The following is a 14,993-nucleotide window of genomic DNA, read 5'->3' on the forward strand; positions in this document are numbered from 1 at the left end:
AGCCAAAGCTTGTTTTCTGCTGCTCATGTGAAGTGTCTTTATTTGCACTCTTATGTGTGAGCGGAATGACAATTTCTAGTTTGTGTTTTTCTTCCCCACTGGACGGAGAGGTAAGTATTCAAAGTTAGAGGCTATAATTGGTGTCACACGTCTGCATTTCCCCCTTTCGGAACCAGCTTGGCCAGCACTGCTGTTAAATTTATCTTCACGCATGCGCGGAGAAAGGCTGAGGACACCTGCCAGCGCCAAGCGGTGCCTTTCACAAGCGGGGCCCTTCCTCTCCCCTCCAGGGGGCTGGATGTTTTCTCGGAAACCTCCAAGCCTCTGAAAAGTGGATCTGCCTTTCCAGCCTGTCTAAATGCCCAGACCGACCATTGTCCCAAGAACGCGTCCCCCTGACGGTTACACAAAGGGTTCACTTTCCCGGGTCTCTAATTTTGGTGGAAACACCCATCATAGTATCAACTGCAGGAGGTTTAGAATCTCACCCAAACGCATAGAGAGTCCAGGACAAAAGGCTTACCACAAAGTTCCAGACTAAAACGAAGGCGAAAACCAGACACTGCTGCCTGTGGCCTCCACAGCAAAATACACCACCAGTGAGAACAAGACTGTTATAATGACGGCGTTCTCTGGCACAAATGCATGACTGGCAGCAGAATCCTGTTATGCATCTTGATGTTATTAGAAAAAGAAAAACAGACGGCACCGCAGGGTAATGGAAAAAGTCGGGCATTTATGAGTTTTCAACCTTAGGCCAGGCTAGAGTCGGGAGCCCGTGAGGCAGCTCGAGGGCTCAGGTGAGGGAAGGATGGAGCTGAGGGTTCACCTCAAGTTACAGCCAGACAATCGCCATCAGAAAGTGGTCACCACGGAAGAGCATGGTCCCCAAGCTTCTCAGGAGGTTGAGCTCCACTCTGCACTTGATACCGAAAGTCACTATAGGATTTTTAAAAACATACATAATGAATTCCAATTAAGAGTCACTGTGAGGAGTTCCCGTCGTGGCTCGGTGGTTAACGAGTCTGACTAGGAACCATGAGGTTGCAGGTTCGATCCCTGGCCTCGCTCAGTGGGTTAAGGATCTGGCGTTGCCGTGAGCTGTGGTGGAGGTGGCAGATGTGGCCTGGATCCCACGATGCTGTGGCAGTGGTGTAGACTGGTGGCCACAGCTCCGATTCGACCCCTAGCCTGGGAACCTCCAGATGCCAAGGGAGCAGCCCAAGAAAAGGCAAAGAAGACAAAAAAAAAAGAAGAGTCATTGTGAGATTTCTTAGTTCAAAACCAAGACTAAACAGGATTGAGGGACAAAATACTAACTGTAAAGCAGTTAATGACAAGAGTAACTCAGAACAGGCAGTGGCAGCAGAGGGCCACAGGGTCCCGAGATGTCCTCGTCCTTCTCCCTTTGCCACAGAGTTAGGGCGAAGCGCGTTATACAGATATTCTGGGTGAAACTAGGCATTGCGTGGAGCTCCATCTTCGTTAGCTAATCCACGAATTAGTTTTAGTGTATCTCCTCTTCTCAATAAGCATTTTCGAACTCCGAAAAGGGAGTGCTTACGAGCTAGGGAAGCCTCCGTGTGAGCATCTCTTCCTAGAACTGAGTCGTCATGGAGACCTGGGCTCTCACGCTCTGGCCTGCCTGGCACAGGTGGCCTTTTTTCAGGCAGTATACCCTTGGGTTCTAGAGGTCACTTAATGGGATGAAAAGTATCGCTCTACCAAGTTTCTGTCACCTTAGGCAAACTTCTGGCCTCCTTAGGCCTCCGTTTCCCCATCTGCAATATGGGTATGAAAAAGGCATCTAAGTCATGGGATCATTGTGAAGACGAAGTGAGGCAAATGATCTCAATGCCACTCAGAGGAATCATTCAGAAAGGTAAGTATTTCTGTTACTATCATTAGTGCCAGAAAGGAAACTTAGAAATTGTATAGATCAAAATTATCTTTTCCTCTCTCAATCTTTTATTTGTGAATTTGAAGAATATTAGTCTTAACCAACGAAATGATTATATAATCTCAACCAATATTCTGATATTATCCTAAGCATAAAGACCTCTTTTCAAAAAACTGTATTTTTTCCTATACCAAGAAGTTCCCATATGAATTTAGACTTTTATTTCAAGAAATAAAATACAAATATACTATATACTTACATAATAAATCCCCGCAAAATTTGTATTCTCATTCAAGATTTTAAGTGTCTTAAAATTCACACTTCGTGTCTCCTCCACCCGATAAATGCACATGGAGGGGTATCCCCTGTGTTAGGTTACATCACACGGCAAAGGTGGCGGGAGGTCCGTGCTGATGGATCACGCGATGCGGGGCCTCCGTGACGAGGGAGATGCTACGTAGATGTCACTGAAGACGAACGCCTGTCCTGTCGTCACAGACGCGTCTGCACGAGCAGACCTAGAGACCCTCTCTCAGGCTTTGAAGAAATAAGCTGCCGTGTCCTGAAAGGCTCTGTGAAAAGATCATGCAGGAAGGAACTGCAGGTGGCCCCTAGGAGTGGAGAGCAGTCTTGGGCCAACAGCCAGCGGGGGAGCAGGACCTCAGCTTTGCAGTCCTCTAACCATCTGAAGATGGATTCTGTCTGCAGAAGGCATGTGCATATGTGTGAATGTATGAGATGAACTAAAAAAATATTTATTTAAGGAAATGGAAACAAAGCTTTCATCTCTGTGCAATCAAATGAATAAATACATAACTTTTGATACCTCTGCTCTGGGGCTTAAAAAATCTTCCCCAACTCATGATTATACAAAAACACACCTACACCTTCTTCTAAGCTTTCTGCAGGTTCTGTTTTTTTACATTTAAAAAGTCAATCCACCATTTAACAAGAGGAAAAAAACTCTGCATGGATGATAAGGATGTAACACAGCCACATGAATGAACTTAATGCCACTGAATCCTACACTTTAACGAGACAGAGACGGTAAATGTGCCTCTAATGCCGTGCGCGCGTACACACACACACACACACACACACACACACACACACAGCAGACTAAAGACCTAAACGTGAGGCCAGATCCTATCCAACTCCTAGAGGAAAGCACAGGCAGAACGCTCTCCGACGTCTTGTCCGATCCACCTCCTAGAATGACGATAAAAACAAAAATAAACCAGTGGGGCCTAATTAAACTCAAAAGCTTTTGCACAGCGAAGGAAACGGAAAAAAAAAAAAAAAAAAAAGACAACTCACAAAATGGGAGAAAATCTTTGCAAACAATGCAACTGACAAGGATTTAACCTCCAAAATATATTAACAACTCCTACAACTCAACAACAGAAAAGCAACCTAATGGAAAAATTGGCAAAAGACCTAAATAAACATTTCTCCAAAGAAGACATATGGATGGCTAAGAGACACATGAAAAAATGCTAAACATCACTAGTTATAAGAGAAATGCAAATCAAAACTACTATGAGGTACCACCTCACACCTCAGAATGGCCATCATTAATTAGTCTACAAATAACAAATACTGGAGAGGTTGTGGAGAAAAGGGAACCCTCCTTCACTGTTGGTGGGAATGTAAACTGGCACAACTACTATGGAGAACAGTATGGAGGTATTCAGAAAACTAAAAATAGAACTACCATATGATCCAGCAGTCCCACTCCTGGGCATATATCTAAACAAAACTTTCACTCAAAAAGATACATGCACCCCTATGTTCCTGGCAGCACTATTCACAACAGCCAAGACATGGAAACAACCTAAATGTCCATCGACAGATGAATGGATTCAGAAGATGTGGTACATATACACAATGGAATACTACACAGTCATTAAAAAGAATGAAAGAATGCCATTGTCAGCAATATAGATGCAACTAGAGACTCATACTGAGTGAAGTAAGTCAGAACGAGAAAGATAAATACCATATGGCATCACTTGTTTGTAGAGTGAAAAATATGGCACAAACGAACCTGTCTACAAAGCAAAAACAGACTCATGGACACAGAGAACAGACTTGCGGTTGCCAACGGGGACTGGGGAGGGAGTGGGATGGAGGAGCAGTTTGGGGCTGGTAGATGCGAACTATGACATTTCCAATGGATAAGCAAGGAGGTCCTGCTGTACAGCACAGGGACCTCCTCCGTCCCTTGGGATAGCCCATGATGGAGGAGAGCATAAAGAAAAGGATGTATTTACATGTACGACTGGGTCACTATGCTGTACAGAAGAAACTGGCACAACACTGTAAATCAACTGTACTTTAATGAAAAAAAAGAATTGGCAAAAAAAAAGACTGCAAATGTTATATTTTACCACAATTTATGAAATTTTAAGAAAAAAACTTACCTAAAGAAAAAAAAGTTAATTCATCTGGAATTTATTTTGGAGTACAATGCGATATATAATTTTGTCTCCCGATGTACTTAGCCAATTGAACCAGCATTACTTATTGCATTATTCATTTTTTCCTACCAATCTGCGTATTTGTATGCACTTGAATACACTTCCGGTCTTTCCAACTGTATATAATACTCATTATCTGAATAGATGAAGATTTCCCGTTGCCTTTATTTCATTTTCATTTTATCCAGAAGAAAGGCACCACCCAGCCATAAAGTCACTGGCCCTGGAGCTTAAGGCAGGTAAAGAGGCAAGAACCACGAAGCCACAATCCTTGGCTTTTGGTGCCATCTAGTGGACTGTTTTCACAGGTTACCCTCTGTCCAGAGTCGGGAAACACTTTCTCCCAGCCAGCTTCCTAAACTACGCAGGCAATTTTAAGTTTAAAAACAACTAAGCGTTACTGCGTAGGGATGACCCCCTGCCTTCGACCTTCCTCTGTGGTCCGGCTTTAGCACCAGGGACATAACAGCCAAGTGCAGACCCGACCACCACGCCGGTCTGCAGAAGTTTCGATGGCTCCCAATTGCCAATGGAGTAGAGGACATGCAAAGCAGCAGAGAGAGAAATAAAATCAACAAAGATGAGGAAAAGCTTAAAAACCACTCAAATAAAAACAAAACGCACCTAGCTGTGTTTATAGCAGGCGACACACACACACTCAGAGGGCCTTCTTTGTTTCAAGGGCTTGAAATTCACCTCCTCCAGAAACCCTTCCTCTAACCAGACTCCACGTGCGTCCTTGGCCTGCTGCCCAGGCCTCTGCCTCACAGCACGCATCTCCCTCTCCTCGCATTCTAGGCAGTGTGATGCAGAACAATCTGTCACCCACCTCAGACTGTGACCCTGAAGGATAAAGACGGCATCTGGTTCAGCCGAGATTCAAACAGCCCTGACACCTCCAAGCAGAGGGGCTTCCTGGTGGAAGATGATCCTGCGACTTTAAAGGGGGGATCGATGCACCTGCAGTTCACGGGGGGCTATTAATCCACACAACCCCCGCCTGTTTCCCGGTTTCTACCTTTTCTTTTCAGTCTGACCCCAAAGTGCTCTCGATTCCCTGCCTTTCTTATTTGTGGATTCACATCTTGGTATTCCCCATTTCTGCTCTCCTGTTAATCAGCCTTAACATTTGCCTTCTTAAGTTAATGTCAGGATTCATCTGTGTGCCCTCACTCATCTGTACAGCTTAAACCTCCAGTAAACTATCTTGACGTCAAAAAGAACGGAAATACACTTATTAGAGAAGTGCAAATTGAAACCACAATGAGTACCGCCTCACACCGCTCAGAAGAGCCATCATTAAAAAGTATACATGTAACGAACGCTGGAGAGCGTGTGCAGAAAAGGGAACCCTCACATACCGTTGGTGGGAATGTAAAATTGCACAACCACTGTGGAAAACAGTGTGGAGATTCCTCAGAAAACTAAAAACAGAACAACCATATGATCCAGCAGTCCCACTCCTGGGCATCTATCCAGACAAAAGCATAATCAAAAAGATATATGCACCCCAATGTTCACAGCAGCACTATTCCCAATACTAGATGAATGAATAAAGACGTAACACACACACACACACACACACACACACACACACACACACACACACAGGAATATTACTCAGCCATAAAAAAATGAGTTCTTGTCATGGCTCAGTGGTTAACGAATCTGACTAGGAACCATGAGGTTGCGGTTCGATCCCCAGCCTTGCTCAGTGGGTTAAGGATCTGACGTTGCCGTGAGCTGTGGAGTAGGTTGCAGACGAGGGCTCGGATCCCGTGTTGCTGTGGCTCTGGCGTAGGCCGGTGGCTGCAGCTCCGACTGGACCCCTAAGCCTGGGAATCTCCACATGCTGTGGGTGCAGCCCTAAAAAGACAAAAGACAAAAATAAAATAAAATAAAATAAAATGCCCTTTGAAGCAACGTGGATAGACCTAGAGATTCTGTCAAGTGAAGTAAGCCAGAAAGAGAAAGATAAATAACATCTGATATCACTTACACGTGGAATCTAAAATAATGACACAAATGAACTCATCTACAAAACAGACTCAGACATAAAGAACAGACTTGTGGGGGATGCAAACTATTACACATACGAATGCAAAGTACTTTATACAGAAGTACAGAGAACGGATAAACAACGAGGTCCTACCGCATAGCAGAGACACGGTCAACATTCTGTGACAAGACACAACGGAAAAGAAAGGAAAAACAAATGCATGCATACAAATAACTCAATCAGTTTGCTATACAGCAGAATTACACAACACTGTAAATCAACTATGCCACGATTTAAAAAAGAATAGCAGAAAGAAGACCAGTCTGTATGTCCTGAGAGCTGTTAGGTGCTTTCCTTGCAAAGCATGTCTCATTTAATCTTCACAGCAATCTGTTCTCATCCAGCTCAGTTCAGTCATCACATTCTTAAGGATACAACCTCTGATGTCTTTTACTAAGTACAGCATCTCGTAGCTCCGTGCATCTCTTCCGTAATTCGTACTGTAGTTAAAATTTCACATTTTTTTAACCAGAGTCTATCGTCCCCTTTGAACATTAATCCCTTTAAGGATTAATAACTTCGTTCGCCACCGTGTCTCCACTGCTCAGTTAAGCTATAAGGATTAACCTGTCCAAAGCGAATCCCCAGCAGAGTGGCCTCCCAGGAAAGACTGGCCTTATGCAAAGTTGTGGAAACTGGTTAAGGTTCGGTTTTTAAGGCAATCAATCAATGGCCAGCTGCACAATGACCTCTACAGCTACGATGTAGAGAAGGGCTAACACTTCCCCATTGTGGATGCTGATGGAGCATATCCTGCCACCTGTCTGCTGTCTTAAGCTTCAATCGCAAGCTTTCCCCGCAGCCCCCGATACCTCAAAGAGCAGTTAGTCTTAGTAACACCTCTGCAGCCCTATTTATACTCTATGGCCTTTGCCTTCTCCAGTCCCTGACAGCGGGGCTGGCCAAAAACCTCCACCAAGGCTCTCAGTGTCCTCTCGGTCTGAAGTAAGGTGGATAGAGTTTATTAGGGCTCAGCTCCTTCAAATTCTAACCATGTGCGATGCAGTTAGAGCTAAGGTTCTGTCCTGACACACGGCTACCGTGTCCCAACCTCTGAGGATTCCTGGCGCTTCCTACACTGTGCAACTCACAAGCCCCAGAGCCCAGATGCGGGCGCCTCTCCCAAAGCTGATGTCTAATCCTGCTGGATCTCTGCGTCTCCCCTAGAACGCAGCTGGGCAACCAACTGCTGCCGCTGCTTCTGTGGCTCGTCCTCAGTTCAGCAGCCACGCACACATCTGCTGCCGTGCTGTCTGCCTTGTTCACACAAAAGAAGCGGTGACGGACAGACAGTGGGTTCCAACCACATAAACACTTTCTCAACACTGGATCTAAGACATCAACAGAGAGGTGTACAAACACCCTCGCAAGGTGAGCACTCTCACCTCTTCCTACAGGTAAGGGAGACAGAGCAGGGGGGGATTAGGTAACCCGACCAGCATCACACACTCAGTGGATGGTGGGTGGAGGACTGAATTCGGGGCTACCAGATCCCATACCACTGATTCTGAACCACTCCCTCCACTGCAACTCAGGGACTTCCCTCCGCACACCAGGCTCTGTGTCAACTGTAACAGCAATAACGACCGCTTTTCAAAATCCAGGTGCTATTTTATTTATGAGCTGAAGTCTAAGCCAACTATGCCAGAGGGTAATAATTCTAAACACTATTAGATTTGAAGGAGCTAAGGTCTTTTAAAAAAAAAAAACAAAACAAAAAAAAAACTCTCACTTTTTAAAAGTTGAAACACATTTGATGCACATCATGTTAGTTTCAGGTGCGCTACCTGCTGCTCTGACGTTGCACAGACCATGAGACAGTCACCGTGATGCAGCCTCGTAACCACCCCCCCCAGGGCATCAGCACAGCATTCCTGACCACGCTCTGCCCGATGTCTGACGACCGGGCAGATTATGTACTTTATAGAACTGCAAGTCTGTATCTCTTAACCCTCTTCGCCCATTTCACGCCCCGCCCCGACTCCCCTCCCTAAAGGAATCCAGGCCTTGACGATAACGTCTCGCTGCCTCGCCTCACAGCGGGTAGGAAGGGGACCCTGAGCCCGCCCAGGGAGGTTCTTGTCACCTTCCCTGTCGAGAAGTGAAGGAAGAGGAGCAGAATATAAACTGGGGCTGCAGAGTCCAGTGCATCGCCCAGAGTTCAGGTCTGCTGAATAAAGTCTGAATACATCCAAAGAAACGCTCAGGTGGCACTTTCCTGAAGCACCTCCTCCCACTGAACCCCAATCACCCCAGCCACTGGGCTGTGTGCTTTAGACGCCTCATTTCAAACTTTCAAAAAGTTTATGAGATGATTATTCCTGCTTGCACGTGAAAAACCCGAAGGTCAAAATTTTTTTTAAAGAAATTTCCCTGGAGTTCCAGTTGTGTGCGCAGCAGAAACGAATCTGACGAGGAACCATGAGGCGGCGGGTCCGATCCCTGGCCTCCCTTGGTGGGTTGGGGAGCCAGCGTTGCCCTGAGCTGTGGTGTAGGTCAGTGACGCGGCTCGGATCTGGTGTTGCTGTGGCTGTGGTGGAGGCCGGCAGCTGTAGCTCAGATGAGACCCCTAGCCTGGGAACTTCCATATGCCGCAGGTGCAGCCCTAAAAAGAAAAAAAGGAAAAAAGAAATTTCCCAAGCCACATAAATAGTGGAATGAAAATTCATACATATGACCACAAGAGGGCCTTTCTACTGCAGCAAAGCGCCTCCATACATTATGGGGATTTCTTCTCTAAAAATTTCTTCACACATCCTCGGGTTTGTCTCCTTCCTCGAGTACTTAGTAAATGTGACAGTGGAACACATCCCACATCCCTGCTCTGTAGTTCCTCCAGGGTTCGTTTATCTCCTGTACTTCACACCCATGTTCAATGTCACCTGCACTCTTTTGGCTCAGAATCATCTTTAAGGAGCTCCTAGACTGCAACACCGTGAGAGAAATCAGCTTCAGAAACATCACTGCAAGGAGAACAGAGAGGCTGAAAGGAATTCCCGTGACCGCCGATTTCATGCGTGCACAGCCAGAAGACACCGTTGGACTCTGCTTGGTGAGTGTGTGAAGATGCCCCAAAGCGAGAGCACAGCAACTGTCCCCAAGAGGAAATTCCATGGAGGGAGAGAGGAGAGTCCCATCACCTTTCAGGCGAAGGTTACAAGGGAGGCAGCGTGGACCCCACGTCACCTCAAGGCTGAGAAATGTCAGAGAAGGAAGAGGAGAAATTCGGGCAGAGAAGTCTCCATCTCACCAGTCCCGAGGCAAAGGGGGAAAGAGGGGCTACTGACCCCAGGGAACGAGCCCCCCGACACTCTGCGGGAACCCCGGGATTCAGGCTGCTATCAGAAATGCAAGATGTTCAGGCCTCACCTGGTGGGAAAGGCTCAGCAACGCTGTCAGGTGCCACGTGGACGGCGAGGATGCTCCTGGTACCCTGACGTGGAGAAGGGGGTCTCAGGAATAGGACGAGACAAGCTCCAGACAGAAAACATGAAGGATGAGGGGATGAGACGCACATCCTCAAATTACACCCAGTGGGTTGGTTTTGTGGACCCCTTGACATGCGAGCTCTCAACTGACTAGCTCTCCCGCATTTTCCCTGCAAAGATGGGTTAACACATTAACTTCCATTAAGGAAATGCTGGGTCTGTTACTTAGCGGTACATGAGAAATCCACAGCCTTTGTAAGCTACGACCTCTTGAGCTCATTTAGCCCTGTAAGTTCACATTTCAAATGTTCACATTTCCAAATGTTCACATTTCATTTTTTTTTAAGTTATCGTTTCAATAATCGTGAGATGACTCTTTAGAAATAACTATTCTACCAACTGGCAAAAGGTTTTCATCGCTATTATACTTCAAAAGGAGCATCAAAGGGAAAACGATGCTTTTATCCAAGATTTGGTTCTCAGATCTCAAAGTTCTACCCTGGGGGTTATCATGAGCTGGCTACGAGCACAGACTAGAAGAGGAAGGTTCTACCAGCTGAGTCAAACAGGGTAAGGCATCCATCCCCCACACAGAACAAAGCAGGGAGGGAGGATCACTGTCGAGATAGGACAGTTTCAGAGTAATAACTATTTTTTTTTTTTTTGAGTAGCCATTATATGCTAGGGCTGTACTGGGCTCTATTTTTCATATAAAAATTTGTTGTGAAATATTTTGAAATTACAAGAAATGCCAGTGTATACACCGTAGACGTTTAAGACACCGTCATTTCTGCTTGACATCTTTTAAAGAGAGAAAACATTACAAAGTCAACTAAAGCCCACCCCTCATCCCAGCCTTTCCTCCTCACACTAAATATCCTTTTTCGTGTGTCACTCCAACCATATTTTAGTTTTTATGTTTATGCAATTTGCCTTTTTCACCCGACAGACTTTTTGGTATTTACCTATGTTGATGCAGTGGGTCTGGTTGAGTCACATTAGCTTCTATATTGAACGTCAGTGTGAGCCGATCCCCCGCAATGAGCTGTTTCCACTTTAACACTCAGCGTGAAAGGACCACCTGTGCGTGGACCAGCTGTGTGTGTACACGTGCAAATTTTCCTAGGTCCTCTCCTCGAAGCAGATTTTCTGGGTCGAGAGGGATGCGCCCTCCAACTTTACTAAGCTTTGCCAAAATTATTTCCAAAGATTGTCAATTTACACATCAGAGAGGTGTGAGTTCTCTTGTCCACTTTTACCTTGGTGGGTTTTTTTTTTTTTCTTTTGTATTGATTTCTAGTAATTCTTTTGGAAATTATTTCAGTACAAATAAACTCTTGCAATCTACGGTTAGGTATTTCACTTTACCAGTGTCTTTTACCACAAAAAAATCTTAATGTGGAAAATCACATTGATTTCCTATGTTTGTACTTTTTAATCTTAAAAAAGAAACTCCCTACCTCAGTATGACATATTTCTTCATTTTCTTCAAATTGTTATTTTTTCCTCTTCACATTTATTCTTCAAGACATCTAGAATGTATTTTTGTGTATGCTTTGAGTTAGGGGAATCTCATTTTTATGAAAGCCATTTTAAAAGTCCATCATTTACCAATGACTTTTAAAGCTATCTGTCATACACTGTGTTTTCAGGTAGGAGGAGGCCTGTTTCTTGGCTGTTTTGGTCTATTGACCCAACCTTGTCTGTTGATGTCACACAGCTTAAATTACTAGAATTTTCCACCAAGACTTGACATCTGGTAAGTCCTTTCTAACTCTTTCAGAATTGCTTTGGCTCTTCTTGCTCTGTACTCCACCAAATACATTTTAGGATTAGCTAAATCTCCCATTAGTGTCTTTTTTAAAAAATCTGCTTCTTAATAATTTGTTGCTAGCTAATGGGAGCTATTGATCTTTTTTCAGTTGTGGTTGACGGGACAGATCTTTTATTTAGTGTTCCATCGCTAATCAATACAAATATATGGTGCTATTGAGAAAGAGGGGAGAGGAGCTGTGTGGGGAAAAAAATCATGTATTAAATTCGTTTGAAGTTGTATTGATTTTCCAAATTAATTTGGCAAGGTTGAGAACAGTCGTGACAAAGTCTTCCCAAGCGGGACGTGACATGAATGTCCATTTACTTAGGCTTCTTTTATGTCCTTTAATAAACAATTTTTCCATAAAAAGGTCTTAACATGTTTTTGCTAGATTAATTTCTGGATTTTTTTTTTTGAGCTATTTCTTGCATTTGATCTTCTGGGCCACTATTGCACCTTCTCTTGGAATTCACCTATTTTATTATTTTGTCCAAAAAAATCGTATTTTTAGAGTCGTGTATGTGAGTGTGCTATATTCAGATCTCTTTAGGTACTTTCTTTGGTCGGTCAGGTGCTCGTCTGTCTCCTCTGGCAAATTATTACACTGAGCACAGGCCCTAATATTCCACCCTGATCCTCCTTTCTCTGGTTGGTAGAGACCTTTGGCTGTACAGTTACCTTTCTTTCAGATAAACGGGGAATCCCACAGGTGCGGAATGGAAAAGGTGTTTCTAACCCTGAGCTTGGGGTGAAAAATAATGAGATTCATCTCCTGCTCGAGGCACTTTGGAGGAAGCCTCTACAGGCTCTGCTTAGGCCCTTTCCCCACCTTAAGAGTATGGGCCACTCAGCCCAGGCCCTTGCCTTGTGTGGACAGGAAGACCCAGGTCCCTCACACCAGGCTGAAATCCTCGGATGCTGAAACGCCAAGGATTGGCAAGCTCAAGAATCGTTCGAGCGCAGATACTCTTCCGATTTCTCACCTCTGGGGAAAGAACCCAATTCTCCACAGGAGCCAGTAACCGGCTCTGGAGCCGAGGACAAGTAAGTGGGAGTTATGGGTGGAAGCCATTCTGTCCCCAGATCCACCATTTACCAAGAGCATATTTTCTACCTGTTTCTTAACAATTTGGTGGTGGTGAACATGAATGGTATTAATTGATATTGTGGGGGTTGCAGCTTTGTGGCTGGTTGGTCAAATCTTTGGTTTTCCATCTTAGCAACACAAGAACGGTTTTTTGGGGAACAAGGGAATGGGAGATTCGGCAGATTTCCATGGAAAAAGGCAAAATATGGCCGGCATTCTCCATTTGCTTTTTTTTTTTTAAGATTTACTGAGTGAAGAGAACTTTCTTTATATATGCATCTGGTCTAAGTGGTTTTTTGTTGCTGTTGAGATTCAGTTTGAAAGACACCTTGAAATCTCAGGAGGAGCACACACCAATCCCTCCCTCTCATCCCCCAAGGTCTAGTTGGTCTGAATGGACAGAACAATCCAGTTTTCCATTTTAGGTGGGCAGATGTTTGTGAAAGAACTTACAACTTTTGGCCTCATTTATCAGGCCTTTCGGAGAATTTCTACTTGGAAACAGAAGAAGACTAGCACGCAGGTTCAAGTCGTATACTTTTAAAATGAGCTTGTTGAAAGAAACGGTTAACAACTGCAACACGAAATCAAACGAGTTTTAACTTTTTTCCTCTCCAAAGCACAGAAGGAGAAAAAAAAAAAACTGCGGAGAGGTGGTTAACAGGAAATTCCTAACGGGTAAGACGAGCTCTTCCCTGCGCGAGTCCTCGGGCGGTTACGACACGACAGGTGCTTCTCTTCCGCGGCGTCTACCGAGACGACGTGGCTCGCAGGTCGGCGGCGCTCAGTATCTGCTGCGGAGCCCCCCTCTCTCCGGGCGGCCTCCTCCCCGCGGGGCCCTGCGGCCCGACCGGCGGTAGGAATCGCGCGGCGGCGGCGGGCATCCCCTCTCCAGGGCGGGCGGCGGCCCGCGGTCCGCTCGGCCCAGGCGGTCGCGGCCCCCGGAGGAGCGCTCGGCCCGGCCGCCCGCGTAGGCGTCGGGCGAGCAGCAGCGGGCCTCGCCGTAGCGGCCGCCGCCGTAGGCGGGCGCCGGCCCGGCGCTGCGCGGGTCTCCGTAGCTCTCCGCCGGCTCTCGGAAGGGGCCTCCGCCCGCGCGGTCCGCGTAGGCGCGGTCGCGGCCCGCGTAGCCGTCCCGGTCGCCGTAGCCTCTCCACGGCCCGTCGTCGCGGGCGCCGTCGTCGCGGTAGGCGTAGGCTCGGGGCGAGGGGCCGCCCCGGGGCGAGTAGCCCTCCTCGCGGGGGCCCGGGCTGCGGCGCGGGGGGCCCGCGTAGCCGTCTCGGCCCCGCCCGCGCACCCCGCCGCCGCCGCTGCGCGCCGGGCCCGACGGCGCGGGCCGCTTGGGGGGCGGGCCTGCGCGGCGCGGCGGGGGCTGCCCGCGCTTCGGGGCCAGCGGCGCCCTGGGCCGCGGGTCGAGGTCGCCCGCGTAGCCGCCGTCGGCGCCCGGCCCGGCGCGGGCAGGAGGGCGCCACGGGCCGCCGCGGGCTCCGCGCAGGCCGGGGCGGCCGCGGCTGCGGGCGGGCGGCGGGCCCCGCCGGGCGCCGTCGAACGCCGGCTTGGTGGCCTGGGCCACCTTGATGGCCTTCCCACCCAGGGACTTGCCGTTCAGGTCTCTGGCGGCCGCCTTGGCGTCTGCCGGGCTCTCGAAGGAGACGAAGGCGAAGCCCCTGGACTTGCCCGTGTCCCGGTCCTTCATCAGGAGCAGCTCGGCGATGCGGCCGTACGGGCCGAACGCGGCCTCGAGGGCCGGCTCGTCGGTTTCGGGGCTGAGCCCGCCGACGAAGAGCTTCCCCGGGCGGTCGGCCTCCACCATGTCTGCCGCTCGGGGGGCGGGCGGCGGGACGTGGGCGCGCTCCGTCTGGGCGCCGAGCCCGCGGCCGAGGGCGGCCCCTACCGGTCGGGCGGCGCGTCGCCGCGGAGCCCCCGCTGCGCAGTCGTCCCCGCAGCCCGCAGGGCACCTGCACGTCGTGATTGGTCGAGGACCGCCCGCCGCCGTCGAGGGAGGGCGGCGGTTTTGCCCCTCGCTTTCCAGTCGTTAAACCTCGGCTCATGCACCTGTGCTGGGCTTCAGTTCTTTAAATCACTCCCAAAGCTCAACTGCAGAAGACGACATTAGGTTTAAAGAAAAAAAAAGATTTTTTTTTTAATCCCACTGCTGGTAATGAGAGGGATTTTCATGCATCCCAAGTCAAGTGACCCAAGCCACGTTGAAACAGAAAAATTAAC

General features: G+C 47.7%; 2 protein-coding genes across 9 annotated transcripts in view; both read right to left on the minus strand.

The window, feature by feature from the left end:
• SYT9 (synaptotagmin 9) overlaps positions 1–14,993 on the minus strand; it is a 345,167-nt gene that overhangs the window by 321,777 nt on the left and 8,397 nt on the right. The window lies entirely within an intron of this gene.
• Positions 12,989–14,802, minus strand: RBMXL2 (RBMX like 2). The gene has a single exon (XM_021062312.2). The coding sequence runs from the start codon at positions 14,578–14,580 to the stop codon at positions 13,555–13,557; it is 1,026 nt and encodes a 341-aa protein (XP_020917971.2). The 5' UTR covers positions 14,581–14,802; the 3' UTR covers positions 12,989–13,554.

The sequence above is a fragment of the Sus scrofa genome, chromosome 9, assembly GCF_054392235.1.
Source record: "Sus scrofa isolate SSC_HxYL_T2T_F1_AM1 chromosome 9, Sscrofa_HxYL_maternal_Yorkshire_Landrace_v2.0, whole genome shotgun sequence".
NCBI lineage: Eukaryota > Metazoa > Chordata > Mammalia > Artiodactyla > Suidae > Sus > Sus scrofa.